The sequence below is a fragment of the Hyperolius riggenbachi genome, chromosome 12, assembly GCF_040937935.1.
Source record: "Hyperolius riggenbachi isolate aHypRig1 chromosome 12, aHypRig1.pri, whole genome shotgun sequence".
Classification (NCBI taxonomy): domain Eukaryota; kingdom Metazoa; phylum Chordata; class Amphibia; order Anura; family Hyperoliidae; genus Hyperolius; species Hyperolius riggenbachi.
In genome coordinates, this window is record NC_090657.1 from 12657359 (window position 1) to 12672597 (window position 15239).

Here is a 15239-nt window from a genome sequence, read left to right on the forward strand (position 1 = left end):
CTTCCAGTTTCTTGAATGGTTTCGGTCCTTGGTACCAAAGTCCGGACACTCTGCCCAGGCCACCGATGATATAACAGAAACATAAAGACTGTAAAATCTTTCATCTTGCTAAGAACTGGAAGGATGACCCAGCTCAATGTCCCGTGAAGAGGTCACAGTTTGCCAAAGTGATAAGTCTTCATCTTCCAAGCCACAGCAGCAAGAGAAATGGTGAGGACACGTCTGCCAGTACCGACAATGCATCTCAAACGCTGGTTGCCCATCAGAGTGGCTGCCCGTCAGAGTGGCTGCCCGTCAGAGTGGCTGCCCGTCAGAGTGGACAAGTTGCCGTAACTCACATTTGAGAGGGACAAATGGCTTGAACAATGTCATGTTATTTTTATTTAATAAAACTAAAAAATATATAAATAGTAATTGGCTGAAAATGGTCCCATGTTTAGTATTGAGTTCTCAATCCCTTAATGAAGGGGAGGGGGGGGGGGAATTGGATTAATTCATCTTGTGGCAATGTGATCAGATGCAGCTGCCTCCTTTGCTCTCCTCCTCTCCTCCCCCTGCCCCTCTCCTTTGCAACTTTGGCAGTCGGGGGATACGCGTGGCCCTCAGAGTCGTTCATAGCGGCAGGGAAGCAGAGCGGGAAGGCTGCAGACATGGCTTCTGCCAGAACCCGCTCTGCAGGAACAAACCGCCACTACGAACAACTCCGAGGGACACGTTTGTCCCCCGGCTGCCAAAGTTGCATAGGAGAGAGGCAGGGGGAGGGGAGGAGGCAGAGATGAAGAGGCGGCTTCATCTGGTCAAAGTGCCGCCAGAGGAATTAATTCGAGGCTTTAACCAATGTCTTAATGAAAATCTCTTCCTAAACTTCACCTTCCTTTAATGTGTAAAACCTCATTGCTGACCTATAACTGAAAGTTTAAAAAAGATACCCGAAGTGACATGTGACATGATGAGATAGACTTGGGTATGTGCAGTGCCTAGCACACAAATAACTAGGCTGTGTTCCTTTTTTTCTTTCTCTGCCTGAAGGAGTTAAATATCCGGTATGTAAGTGGCTGATTCAGTCCTGATTCCAACTGTAAAACACTTTCCTAGCAGAAAATAGCTTCTAAGAGCAAGAAAGAGGTAAAAAGGGGAATTTCTTATCTGTGAGGGTCACACTGTAGTCACTTCCTGTCTGAGTCAGGTCTGAGTCAGCCACTTACATACCTGATATTTAACTCTTTCAGGCAGAGAAAGAAAAAAAGGAACACAGCCTAGTTATTTGTGTGCTAGGCACTGTACATACACATGTCTATCTCATCATGTCACATGTCACTTCGGGTATACTTTAAACGTGTTAACCAAAATCTGCATTACATTGTCTCTAAAGGTAGCCATACACTAGAAATGTAGCAGATTCCACCATCAGCTAGATTTCTGTCAAATGCCTGTCAGGTTGAATCTGACAGGAATCTATCTGCTGTGTGCCACACACTAGGAACAGATTTCCAATAGATTTCAGAATTAAATCTATTGGAAATGTATCTACATGCATTATTGATCCAATGAAACTCTTTGGGCCATCGATCTGCTGCCAGCAGCAGACTGACCTAGATTTCCCATCCTGTCAGATAGATCGAATAGAACGAAATCGGCCGCAAATCGATCGATCGATAGATTTGATAGAAACGATTTCTGATTAATCGATTTTGTAGAAATGGCTGAAATCGACCAATGTATGGGCCCCTTAATAGAAACATGGCCTTAGTGCCAATATGTTTTTTATGTGACAACCTATGTTTGATTTTTGATTTTGAGTTTGGCTTTTGGATGTTTGAAGCTCTCACTTTACTGCTGTTGTAAACAGGACTCTACCACTATAGAGCTACAGACACACGCTGACAAATAGCTCCTATTGTTCCCTGTGGACTTATTTGCAGTTGGCTGATGGTGTAATGGTTAAGGGCTCTGCCTCTGACACAGGAGACCAGGGTTCGAATCTCGGCTCTGCCTGTTCAGTAAGCCAGCACTAATTCAGTAGGAGACCTTTGGCAAGTCTCCCTAACACTGCTACTGCCAATAGAGCGCGCCCTAGTGGCTGCTGCTCTGCTCTGGCGCTTTGAGTCCGCAAGGAGAAAAGCGCAATATAAATGTTATTTGTCTTGTCTTGTCTTGTCTACTTCACAAGAATAAAACTACAAAATGTACAAAACTTCTCAAGCCAGCCAGTGGAAAACCAAATCAAAATGTAGCACTCCTTTCCTTTGGAATATTTCACATTTTCCTGATTAAAACAATGAAATAAAATATTTAAAATATCTATTTTGGTACTTAAATTAATAATAAAAACACAAATGACAATTATGAAAATAAAAGTAACGATATCCTTACTTCGCCCAGCTGATTTGCTGAGAATCCTTCCTGTTGAGTTCTCTTGGGTTCTTTTCACTACTTGCACTTCCATATTCTAGACCAGTGGCATAACTATGCGGTAGTGGCCCCCACAATTTTGATTGTGTGTGTGTGTGGAGGGGAGGGTGTCGGGGAGGAGGGGCCTAGACTTCTTCCTTCCTTCTCCACCAGGGACACCCCACCACCTGTGCTCCCTTTGCTGTCTCCAGTCACCCAGACCCACAGATCAGCGCAGTGATGGGGTTTACCTCTTCCACTGTTTCCGGTTCTCGTGCTGTAGCCACTAAGTGGCTTGGTCTGAGTATCTCTGCACAATGACATGCGGAAGGCCGAGGGGAAGGAAGAGACAAGAGGACACCTGGTGACTGCAGCAAGAAAGCCAAAGAGACCCTATGGTAGAATAGGTAAGCCTCATCACTGTGGCTGCATTAGTTTGGGTGGGTGGAGAAAGCCAGGGGAGCATAAGAGGGGGGGACCTGGTAGGGGAGGAAGGAAGAAGTCCAGGCCCCTCCTCCACCTCCCCTTATGGAGACCAGAATTTAGAAAAGGTTCGCAGGGCCCATGAGACATAGTTTTGTTCCTGCACTTGATATACAAGTACATCCAACATTGACATCAAGGGTTTTTGGCCTCTGCCATCCTGATGTGACTATATTCTGTCCTCTGCAGTGTTGCAGAAGTCAGGATATGGTCACATCGGGAGGACAGAGGCCAAAAATACTTGATTCCTTTCAGCGTTAGGAGTCTTTTGAAACTCCGAGATAAGATTATTTAAGGACAACTGAAGCGAGAGGGAAATGAAGGCTGCCATATTTATTTTCGTCTAAAGGGGCCCATACACCTAACGATTTTCCTGCTGATATACAGCCGTTTCGATCACAGTGATCGAAACGCCTGTGAAATCGCCGCGCACACCGCTGACAGAACGATGGATTTCCGTCCGAAAGCCATAGTTCCCGTCGATCCGTCCGTGCGGACGATTTTTCTCAGGTCGGGAGTGCGTTGATAGCGGCGTTCGAATGCCCGATGACCGACGCAATACAGCGGCAATACATTACCTGCTCCGCCGGCGCGAGTCCCGCTGTCACCACTGTCTTCTCCGCTCTGGTCTGGTCTCTGGCATGATTCACTTCTTCCTGCCCGGCAGGAAGTTTAAACAGTAGAGGGCGCTAGGAAGAAGTGAATCATGCCAGAGACCAGACCAGACCAGAGCGGAGAAGACAGCAGTGACAGCGGGACTCGCGTCGGCGGAGCAGGTAATGTATGGGGGGGGGAGCGGTGGCGGCACCACCACCACCACAGATTGTGATCGGTTTCAGGCTGAAATCGGTTCACAATCTGCTTGCAGTAAAGGTGGCCATAGAGAGGGATCTATCTGTTGGTCGAATCTGATGGCAAATCGACCAGTGTATGGCCACCTTTAGCAATACCAGTTGCCTAGCTGTCCTGCTGATCCTCTGCTTCTAATACTTTTAGCCATAGCCCCTGAACAAGCATGCAGCAGATCAGGTGTTTCTGACATTATTGTCACATCTGACAAGATTAGCTGCATGCTTGTTTGTGGTGCGATACAGACACTACTGCAGTGAAATAGACCAGCAGGGCTACCAGGCAACTGGTATTGTTTACAAGGAAATAAATGTGGCAGCCTCTGTATACCTCTCATTTCAGTTCTCCTTTAATGGGGCATCTGAGCCGGATCAGTGAATAATGGCGCACAGCACCTATGCATAAAAATGGCGCTGCATTAAAAAGATAAGCTTATCGCTATTTGTCGTTAGTACTGCATAATAATGGCACACAGGGAAAAAAGAAGAAAAACGACACACAGTAACGTTATTTATCAATAGCGCCGTTCATATGCCAAACCGCAGACGTTATTGCCCACAGTAACGTTATTTATTATCACTAGCTAACCTACATAAGCCAAACTGCAGAAGTTATTTAACTGCAAAACGGTGAATGGATTTAATGTAACACTGTCAAGGTTAGGGTTAGGCACCACTGGGGTGGTCTTAGGGTTAGGCACCACCAGGGAGGTCTTAGGGTTAGGCACCACCAGGGGGGATTTAGGGTTAGGCACCTCCAGGGGGGTGCTTAGGGTTAGGCACCACCAGGGGGGTGCTTAGGGTTAGGCACCACCAGGGGGGTGCTTAGGGTTAGGCACCTCCAGGGGGGTGCTTAGGGTTAGGCACCACCAGGGGGTTCTTAGGGTTAGGCACCACCAGGGGGGTGCTTAGGGTTAGGCACTACCAGGGGTGTGCTTAGGGTTAGGCACCACCAGGGGGGTGCTTAGGGTTAGGCACCACCAGGGGGGTGCTTAGGGTTAGGCACCACCAGGGGGGTTTAGGGGTTAGGGATAGGTACAGAGAGGGTTCTGTGTGTTAAAGCTAAATAACGATAAGGTTTTAACGATGAGCGACAAACGGATTAGCAGCAACACCGTGCGCCATTATTCGCAGGCGCCATTTTCAGATGGATCCACCCATGAGAGGTGCTTGGAGTCCCTTTAAATCTGCAGTACACACTAAGTAGGCATAATCTGCTATTACTATACTGTATTTACCAAGCACCTCTAATGGGTATGCCTTTAAGACTCCGACCAGTACAGCAAGTACTTAAAGATGCATACCTTTCTGTAGCTTGTGCTCTCCTCTTTCATTTCATGCCTGAATCGCCGTTCTACACCAAATAGTTTTTGTTCGATTTCATTTTAAAAATCGCGGCTGCCATCTTGGCTATGTTATAACTTCCAGGTCACCCCTGTCTTCTCTGTTAGAGAAGTGCATCACTGAATGAAGCAGGAAGAGGAAGTGACACGCATGGCCATTGCAAGAGGCTCCTCCAGAGGGGTCATAGCATGACTTTGTTGGAAGTTGTCTGGCTTAAAGGGATGCCCATAAGAGGTGCTCGGAGTCCCTTTAAACCAGTATACTGCATGTGTTAAAATATTTCTATTTACTAACATGTAGTAAAGAGATAGCAATCACTGCCATATTACACTACTTGCAATTCCTAGTTGTGCCCACAAACAAGACAAGGGTCAGACTTTTATGCGGTCAGAGATTGGCTTTTGCTGCAACTACAAGTCCATCCATGGGCCTAATTCAATTACATTTTTCTCCTAAGTTATCTACTAGGAGATAATTTTCATCTTATGTTTAAATTTCAGCACTCTGCAGTTGTAAAAGTACCAAAAAGTAGGTGAAGATGTACTAACAAAATTATTCTAGTATTTTCTTGCTTGCTGGTGGATTAAAAGACTTTTTATTGATGGGTTGAGAATATATCACCTGGAAGAAAACTTAGGAGAAAAACGGAATTGGATCAGGCCCTATATCTTTCATCTACATGGCTAATTGCCTACCAGGAAATAAAAATGGAGACAAATCTATACATATGGAAGTCCTATTTTATGATGCAATAGAGTGTTGTACCGTCATCAGCCATCAGTAAAAGCAAGATGTTTTGAATCAAGATGATGCCATTTATTGGCTAACTTAAAGCAGTAGGATCAGCCATACTATGCCAGGGGAAAAAAACACATATATAAGTAGATAAATACTTGATCTACTTACATAACACATGTATTGTACTGTCCATGTTTTGATTTCAGTGGATGTTATATAGTAATTGAAGAGAATTCTGTTCCTGGTGGGGGGGCCATGTCTTTTGCCCACAGTTTAGGCTAAATCCTGATGTCATTTCTGCCCTTTACTTTTGTCTTTTCTACTCCAATGGCTGAATCACCTCAGCCTTGCCTGTAAACACAAGTGAGCAGAGGATTGTGTTTCAGATAGGCAGGAAAAATAAACGGAAGAGGAGGCATATATTATAGAAAAAAAGAACCCCCAGCATGCAACTGTTTGGCACTGACTACTAAAGGGTCAGTGCTCCTTAAGTATGTGATAACTCCAAATCATAACAGCAGAAAAGGTTTTAAATGTTTTGAATGCAGGATTAGCATCTTTATCACTTAATACACTCAGACCAGGTGCTGTTGAAATTTGATTTTTATGGTGACAATCCCGCTTTAGAAGAATAAGGGTAAGCTTTTGGCTGTGCAGCCTTCACAGCTGAAAGCTATGGCCTCGTTCACATTAGGTGCTGTGAAAATCGTGTGTAAACACATGGTCCAAAACGCATGCGTTTATGCGTGCTTTATTACGCATTACAGTGTGTTGTGGTGTGCTTTTTTTAAGCATGTTTTGCTTATTGTAACAGTAGCAGTTGTCAATAAAGGTTTGTTTTCATATGAAAATATTTTTTTTTTCAATTGGGGTAAAAAAACGCATGCGCTTCTATGCACTTCTATGTGCTAAAAAAGTGCACCCATTCACTTGTATTAACAGCTCAACGCGCAGAAATTCATGCAGCACGGTGGCGTAGTGGTTAGCTCTCTCGCCTTGCAGCGCTGGGTCCCTGGTTCGAATTCCAGCCAGGGCACTATCTGCAAAGAGTTTGTATGTTCTCTCCGTGTCTGCGTGGGTTTCCTCCGGGTACTCCGGTTTCCTCCCACATTCCAAAAAACATACAGATAAGTTAATTGGCTCCCCCTAAAATTGGCCCTAGACTACAGTACTTACACTACATAATATAGACATATGGCAATAGTAGGGATTAGATTGTGAGCTCCTTTGAGGGACAGTTAGTGACAAGACAATATATATATATATATATATATATATATATATATATACACTGTACAGCGCTGCGTAATATGTCAGCGCTATATAAATACTAAATAATAATAATACTAAGTTTTTGTAATGCAGCGCAGCGCATAGATGTTAAACACGCACGTTTAATTACATGGGAAAATCAATACCTTGCAGAACGCACAGTGCAATGCGCTGTGAAAAGCGCACAGAAACAGCCCTGATGTGAACGAGGCCTTACTCTTTTTCTTTTAAGTTAGTCAATAAATGGTATCATCTTGATTCAAAACGTCTTGCCATTTTATTATGATGTGAGAGTCACAACAGAAACACCTGATCTACAATCTCGAGTAAACACAGTGAAAATAATGGCAAAAGAGCCAAATAAAGACTGAGAGCCTCTAATAATGTAGTAGTAAGTAGTAATAAGGAGGTCAAAAGTAAAACAAAGTGCGTACTCTCAAAGTTGGGCTGGCTGAGAGGCAACCAATCTCAAGGCAGACAAGATAGTTGAGGGTGAGTATATGCACCCTATGGATAGAAAAACAGAGACAACGGGAGCCCAGAGGGTGCCGTACAGCACAGAGATTGATGAATACATCTAAATGGTGCTGAAATAATACTCACAAAGGCGTGTTGCAGAGGGGCAATCGATCACTGCAGGCGGGTGGAGATGCAGGAAGATTAAAAACCCAACCTATCACCAAGGCGGGTAACTAATACTAACAATGGGAGGTGCCAAAAATAATTAAAAAGGAGGGGAGGTTATGACTTACCTACGCACAAGTGGAACCCTCTGGTATGATATGGCTTCGGCAATGGCACTGCTGCTTTGACCAGAAGAAGTGGTTTGAACGCATACTTAGGCCCTTATTCAATGCATCGTTTCTCCTAGGTGATATTTTCACACTGAAAAGTTGAGAGGCGTCCAGTTAAATAACAAAATGTATATAAACAATGGAAGAGGTAAGAGCGGCTTACCTCATAGAAGGGTCTAGTCTTATATACTTGAAAGAACTGTAACAAATGTTGGAGAGGCAGTTGCGGTGAACAGCGCTACCACCACAGCTGCCTCCAGCTCCCTGTCTAGCAGTGTATCCGGGCCTCAGGCGTCTAGCACGCCGAGGACGGAACTGTCAGTTGCACGTAGGGTTGCTTTGTCGCGTGCGCACGCGCACAGACAGGACCTTTATGCGGGGAGGAGGCGCGTCAGCTGACCGGCCAGTCGGCTGACGTCAGAGGAGACGCTCGCCGCTCCTCATTGGCTGATTGGAGGAGGCGTGCATATTGGGTCTCCTCTGCTACTTAAGCCTCTCGGCTTCACTCGCAACTTGTCTGCTGTTGCGAATACTACGTGTTAGCGCTCAGACCTTAGATAGTTCCGGTGTGCTTTGATCCGGGAGGAAACCGGGGATTTCACACAGTGATAGGAATTGTTTGATAGCCTTAAAGATTTACATTACTGTGTTATTATTTGTGCATTGACTCTGGCTCGTTCTGACTACTCTTCTGCTCAGTGATTCTGTACCTCTGCCCATCTGATCTTGCTGCCGACTCTGCCTGTTAAAACCTTCCTGTCTCTGCCTCCTGATTTTGTACTGCATCTGTCTGTGTGTTGCCGAACCTGATCTGTCTGACCACTCTACTCTCACCAGAGGGCCTTTGACTCTGGTGAGGGGCTCTGTACTGTTAGTACCCACCAGCTCCTCTGGTGAGGTATTGCCAAAGCTATCAGAACTACTTTTGCACCAATCACTCATTGCTATTTGTTGTCACATCAGCTTCCTATATACCAGTATTATAGGTGATTCTGCAGATCACCATATAATCAGGTATATATCTGCATTATAGGTGATACTGCAGATCACCTAATAATCAGAATTCTGTTCTTTGCTGACACATATCGTTACAAGAACATTTTTATTGTACCACAAAGATAATGTGTTTTGTGGGTTTTAATCCCACTTCCTCAGATCAATGATGTGTCATGCACTCAAACAGGTCCAAGCTGCCTCCACTGACTGCTGCCTTGTTCAGGTGCCACCGAGATCTGGCCAGGATCCCGGTCCCCTACCAGTATGGATCAGCAGTGAAGCTTAGCTGAGCCAGACACATAGCTTTCCTGCTGTTTTTTCAAATAACGTCCAGAGGCACCATCCTCTCCTCACTGGCTGGTTGTGTAGGCCTAATCAAATAGTCGTTCCTGCAGTAAAAACGAGGTGGTTGCAGACTACCTATAAGAGGAAATACAGTAAATTAAGTCAACCCATCAGTAAGTCACATTTCAGCAGATGAAGCAGGGATTGGCCAATGAGATCCATATAAACCAAATAAGTTGATGCAGGATTATGTACATTTTGAATGCATATTTATGTAGCTTGAAAAATGGACTAATTAATTCCTATCAAGGTCGAGTTTGATTCATCCATTTTCAAGTTGCACACAAAATTTGTGAAAACCTGCATTGACTCAGAATTATTTCAATGAATTTGACCATCCCTAGGCTACATGTCTGCTTACGATAGTCAACCAAAGCTGGACCGTGGCACATGCTAATTCCAAGACACATTTCTCTGAAAAACACAAGCTGTTTTTGAAGTTTAAAATATTTAACTTTAATAGGAATGTAAAGTGTTTTTAACATATTTTTAAAAGTACTTTACTGTGAATATCACTAAAATATGTGTTAATATTTTTAAATTTGTAATATTTTTTAATTGGGAATGGGAACATGAAATATTACAAATAAACATTTGATTTTTGGAACTCCACCTAGTAGTTTGAAACACTGCTCAGCTGTCTTCTCTTTACTGCGCTGCAGCAAAATGAATCGTTTGTGAATTTACAAAGTCTGTTATTCAAGTTTGGAAGTTTTCATTTGTGGTATTAAATTTGTTCCTGATTACAGAGATAAAACTCTGTTTTAGCACTAAATACCTAATTTAAAAAACTAAACAAAACAAACCTATACATTCCTTTAATTAAAGAGACTCTGTAACAAAATGTTCAGCCTTATTTCTTCTATCCTATAAGTTTTTATACCTGTTCTAATGTGCTCTGGCTTACTGCAGCCTTTTCTAGTTGCACTGTTCTGTAATATATCTAATCATCTTTTCTTTGTCAAGCTTTGTCGACCCAGAGAGGAATGCACTGTCTCTGCTGTGATAGGGAGACGTTATGCATGCCCCCTGCAGGCTCTGTGTGTGTGCTTTATTTATTAGTCACAGACAGGTCTCTGCTCTCAATTTCAGCTTGTCTGAGGGGGGAGGGAGCTGCCCTTCCTGAGAAACTGTGAGAATCCCTGACTGGAGTGCAGAAAATTCTCTATGTATTAAAAACTTGTAGTATACTGTAACATGATATATATATATATATATATATATATATATATATATATATATATATATATATATATATATATATATATATATATATATATATATATCACTTCATGGTTAGTGGACATGTTTTTGGTTTGTAAACACTGCCTAAAACTGGCGATTAAAAAGCAGGATCGCGGCGAGGAGCAGCAGAAATGGCAAAGAGGGATCCAGGAGATTACAGTGACTCGATTGGTATGTTTTTTTTATTGTACAAATTGGACAGTACCGATTCTCATAGTACACTAATCATGTCAGGCTTTCTGGATATTTTTTATTTTTTTTTTTACTGAAAACAAAGCAAATATTTACTTTAAATTATCAGAGGTTTACCATATTCAAATTTTCAAGGTTAAACTTTCTACCTTTTCTGAGTAAAAGATATCAGCATTTAGATTTAAAATGCTGTACTGAATTCACGGTGTTGGTATTGATATTTATGCCTAGTTTGCCTCATGCCGGTACAGAGGGCTGGTGCACACCGAGCGGCTTTTTCAGCGTTTCTGCAGCCGCTTGCGGCTGCGGATACGCTTGGTCAATGTATCTCAATGGGGTGGTGCACACCAGAGCGGGAGGCATTTTGCAGAAACGCATACTCCCGGGGTGAGGCATTTTTTGGATTGCGGATGCGTTTCTGCCTCAATGTTAAGTATAGGAAAAACGCAAACCGCTCTGAAAAACGCCTGTTCAGAGCGGTTTTGCCGGCGTTTTTGTTACAGAAGCTGTTCAGTAACAGCTTTACTGTAACAATATATGAAATCTACTAAACTGAAATCCGCTGCAACAATCCGCAAAACGCTAGCAAAACGCCACAGAAAAATAAGAAAAAGCGTTTCGAAATCTGCTAGCATTTTGTGGATCTGCTAGCGGGTTTTGGTGTGCACCGGGCCAGAATGAGGAATAATTTTGAAATAACAGTCTCAATTTTAAAGAACACCTGCACTAAAAGGGTTATGGAGGCTGCTATAAAAAGGGCAACTGATGCAAGTGAGATATGGAGGCTGCCATGGTTTTTTCCATTTTTTTTTTCAATTCCCAGTTCAATGGGAACTGAAAAATCAGCCAGATACTTACCTAAGCAGAGGGAAGGCTCTGGGTCCTATAGAGTCTTCCCACTCCTCTCACGGTTCCCGCGGTCCAGTGCTGGCTCTCCCGGTAGCAGTATTCAAACAAATTGGTCAAATACTGCTTTCTGCCACTGAAGGAAGCTTCGAAAGTCTTTGGGAGTCCGAGTGCTTACTTCATACTGCGCACATGCGAGCGCCATCTCTCGCACATTCATGCATGCGCAGTATGGATCCGCCTGTCTTGAGGAGGACTTGGCTCCTGAAGACTTCCAAAGTCCCCTGCAGTGGGGGATTTAAATGGAGGAGTACCACCTAACGCTGATCGGCGTAAAGTCCATGAGGCATGTTTTGCAGGAGATCGCGCACCGATGCACGTGCAACTCCGCTCCGTCATCAGTCTCCCAGCAGCAATCACCGCTAGGAGACTGATAGACAGCAAAACCGCCATCTATTTACATAGTACAGCGCTGCGATCCAAGGCAGCGCTGTACTGGGGACAGCCCTGTGACACAGCTGTCCCCCTGGTAGGCTCAGGGGTGATTCGCTGTCGATCACAGTGATTGGCTGGTGGGGGGAGGGGGACTTCAGTGAAAATAAAAAAATAAAAAAAATAAGCAAATTTATTAGAAAATAAAAGAAATAAATAATGACAAAAAAATAAATAAACATTGGGGGAGCGATTGTAGCCCACCAACAGAAAGCTCTGTTGGTGGGGAGAAAAGCGGGGGAGGGGAGGAATCACTTGTGTGCTGAGTTGTGCTGCCCTGCAGAAAGGCCTTAAAGCTGCAGTGGCCCATTTTATAAAAAATGGCCTGGTCTAGGGGGGTTTAAGCCCGTGGTCCTTAAGTGGTTAAACGAGGGGACCAGGAGAGGAGCAGGTAGGCTCTATAGGACCCAGAGCCTTCCTCTTCTTAGGTAAGTATCTGGCTTTTTTTCCCCCTTTCCCATTGACTTTAAGCAGTACCAGTTGCCGGGCAGTCCTGCTGATCCTCTGCCTCTTATAATTTTAGCTACAGCCCTGCACAGGCATGCAGAAAATCAGGTGTTTCTGACATTATTGTCAGTTCTGACAAGATTAGCTGCATGCTTGTTTCTGGTGTTATTCAGACACCACTGCAGCCAAACAGATCAGCAGGACAGCCAGGAAACTAGTATTGTTTAAAGGAAATAAACATGACAGCCTCCATACCAGCCTCTCAGTTCGGGGGTACTTTAAATAAAAAAAAAATGTTTAGGCATTGTATCATTGAATAAGCATGGAATTTGCCATCTATCATTTTTCTTTTATGCTTCAAAAATTATTGGCTGAATTATTTCATATTGACCAAGATGTCGATTATTTTTCTAACTCACTTACAGGGAATGCGACTGATGCCTTTAAATTATTGATTGACAGCTCCAAGGATAGTAGAATAGGTGGAGCCATGCTAATCTTTGATGTCCAGGAAAAAAAAGGCTAGATAGATAGAATTAAGTAGTTTATCATTATATTATTAATGTTGGGGAACATAAAAACAGGATGCTTATCTCTAAAACCCAATACTAACAGATAATAGTAACATTTACTGCTGTAAAGAAAAATGTTATAAATACAAATAAGTTATTACAAAAAAGTATTTTTGTAATTTAGTTTTATTAAAACTTTATTTTTCCATTTCAATCTGCAGCCAGCTATGAATTTGACAAATTACAGTAAACCCACATTTTCATTCTTAGCGGCAAATGTAAGTTTTTTATTTGGAGTACTGACTGTCCACAAACTCCCACCCTCTTTTATGAGTAACTAACGGCACAAAGCATTTTTTTAATATTATTATAGTTACGGCGAGTTACTGACTTTATTGCTCTGTGTTAAAGTGTAGAATTATACGGACTTAAAGAGACTCCGTAACAAAAATTGCATCCTGTTTTTTATCATCCTACAAGTTCCAAAAGCTATTCTAATGTGTTCTGGCTTACTGCAACACTTTCTACTATCACAGTCTCTGTAATAAATCAATGTATCTTTCCCCTGTCAGACTTGTCAGCCTGTGTCTGGAAGGCTGCCAAGGTCTTCAGTGTTGTGGTTCTGCTATGAACTCCCCCTTCCCGGCCCCTCTCTGCACACTGCCTGTGTATTATTTAGATTAGGGCAGCTTCTCTCTTCTCTCTTTTCTTTTACAAGCTGGATAAATCCTCCTCTGAGCTGGCTGGGCTTTCACATACTGAAGAATTACATACAGGCAGAGCTGTCTGCACTCTGCAGGAAGAAACAGCCTGACACTTCAGTGGAAGATAGCTGCAGGGGGAAAGAAACACACAAATGATCTCTTGAGATTCAAAAGGAATGCTGTATACAGCCTGCCTGTGTATGGATGTATTTTCTATGTGTGGACATACTGTACATCAACCTACTTCCTGTTTTGGTGGCCATTTTGTTTGTTTATAAACAAACTTTTAAAAACTGTTTTTAACCACTTTTAATGCGGCGAGGAGCGGCGAAATTGTGACAGAGGGTAATAGGAGATAACGCACTGGTATGTTTACTTTTGTGCGATTTTAACAATACAGATTCTCTTTAAAGAGGCATCATCTGTTAAGTTTAATACACCTAGGGCCATATGCAATTCCCTTTTCTTTCACCTGAGTTTTCTCCAAGGTGATATTTTTACAATTTAAATAAAATGCATTTTAAGCCCCCAGCAAGCAAATACTTAAAATAATTTTTACAGTAATTTTTGACCTACTTTTTGGTACTTTTTCCATTGCAATGTGCTGACAAGTTATTTTAAATTGAAGATGAAAAATTATCTCCTAGGAGAAAAACTAACTATAACAAGTAACTTGTCTATATATCTTATCTAACGTTTAGATAGTCTACGCAGAAAATCTAGCTGCAAACAGCTTCAGCAGAATATGATTATTTCTTCCTGTGATACAATGAGAGCAGCCATGTTGTTTGTAAACATTACACACAGGCAAGCTCATCTGCATCTCCAGCCCTCAGCCTGTGAAAAACCTAATTCCTCCTTCTCCTTCCTCCCCTCTGCCTCTGAAATCTCTGGCTAGTAATACCTCCCCCTCCACCTCCCCAGACTGAGCTCCCATGAGCCCTTGCTACTAAGGATGAGAGTGTCAAGGCACTCTGAAAAGCTGTGGGCGAGGCTTGTTTAGTTTATAGGGAATTAGAGTATTAAAACAAAAACAAAAAAGTATTGGGCTTGAGGAATGCCCTATAAACTATATGAAAGGAACACAATTATGCAATGAGTAAAAGTTTATCTCGGATCCACTTTTAAGGAAACCAGAGACCGCAGCTATCAAAGATTTTCTTTACTTACTTTACTTTCTCTAGCCCCATTAGCACGTATCAGTCCTTCGTCGTCCTTCTGCGGTCCTCGTTTTATCAGAAATCAGCCCCGGTAACAGTCGGCCTTTTGCGCATGCAACGGAGGTTGGCACATGCACAGTAGACCTGGACAGGCACGGCTGAGCCAGTTACCGGGGCTGATCGCGACTGAACGGCAGGCCGCGGGAGGACAGCTTGGGACTCACACATCCTTACGGGGCTGGAGGAACAACCGGGTAAGTAAAAAATCTTTGATAGCTGCCGTCTCTGGTACACTTTATCTCATGTCCAAATGTAATTGTCTTTAGTTTCCTTCATCCATAACAGAAAGAAAACATTTTCAATTAAATCTCCTTTGACCTACATCTCTGTTAACGCATTGGCAGTGGCGGCTCCAGGAAATTTTTTTAGG

General features: G+C 43.0%; 1 protein-coding gene across 2 annotated transcripts in view; it reads left to right on the plus strand.

Moving 5' to 3' along the window:
• Positions 1–414, plus strand: part of DLX4 (distal-less homeobox 4) — a 64555-nt gene extending 64141 nt beyond the window's left edge. For both annotated transcript variants that reach the window (XM_068264442.1, XM_068264443.1), the window contains one exon: positions 1–414. This exon is cut by the window's left edge and continues 169 nt beyond it. In XM_068264442.1, coding sequence (XP_068120543.1) covers positions 1–74 — 74 coding nt within the window. In that variant the 3' untranslated portion in view covers positions 75–414.
• The last annotated feature ends 14825 nt before the right edge of the window (positions 415–15239 follow it).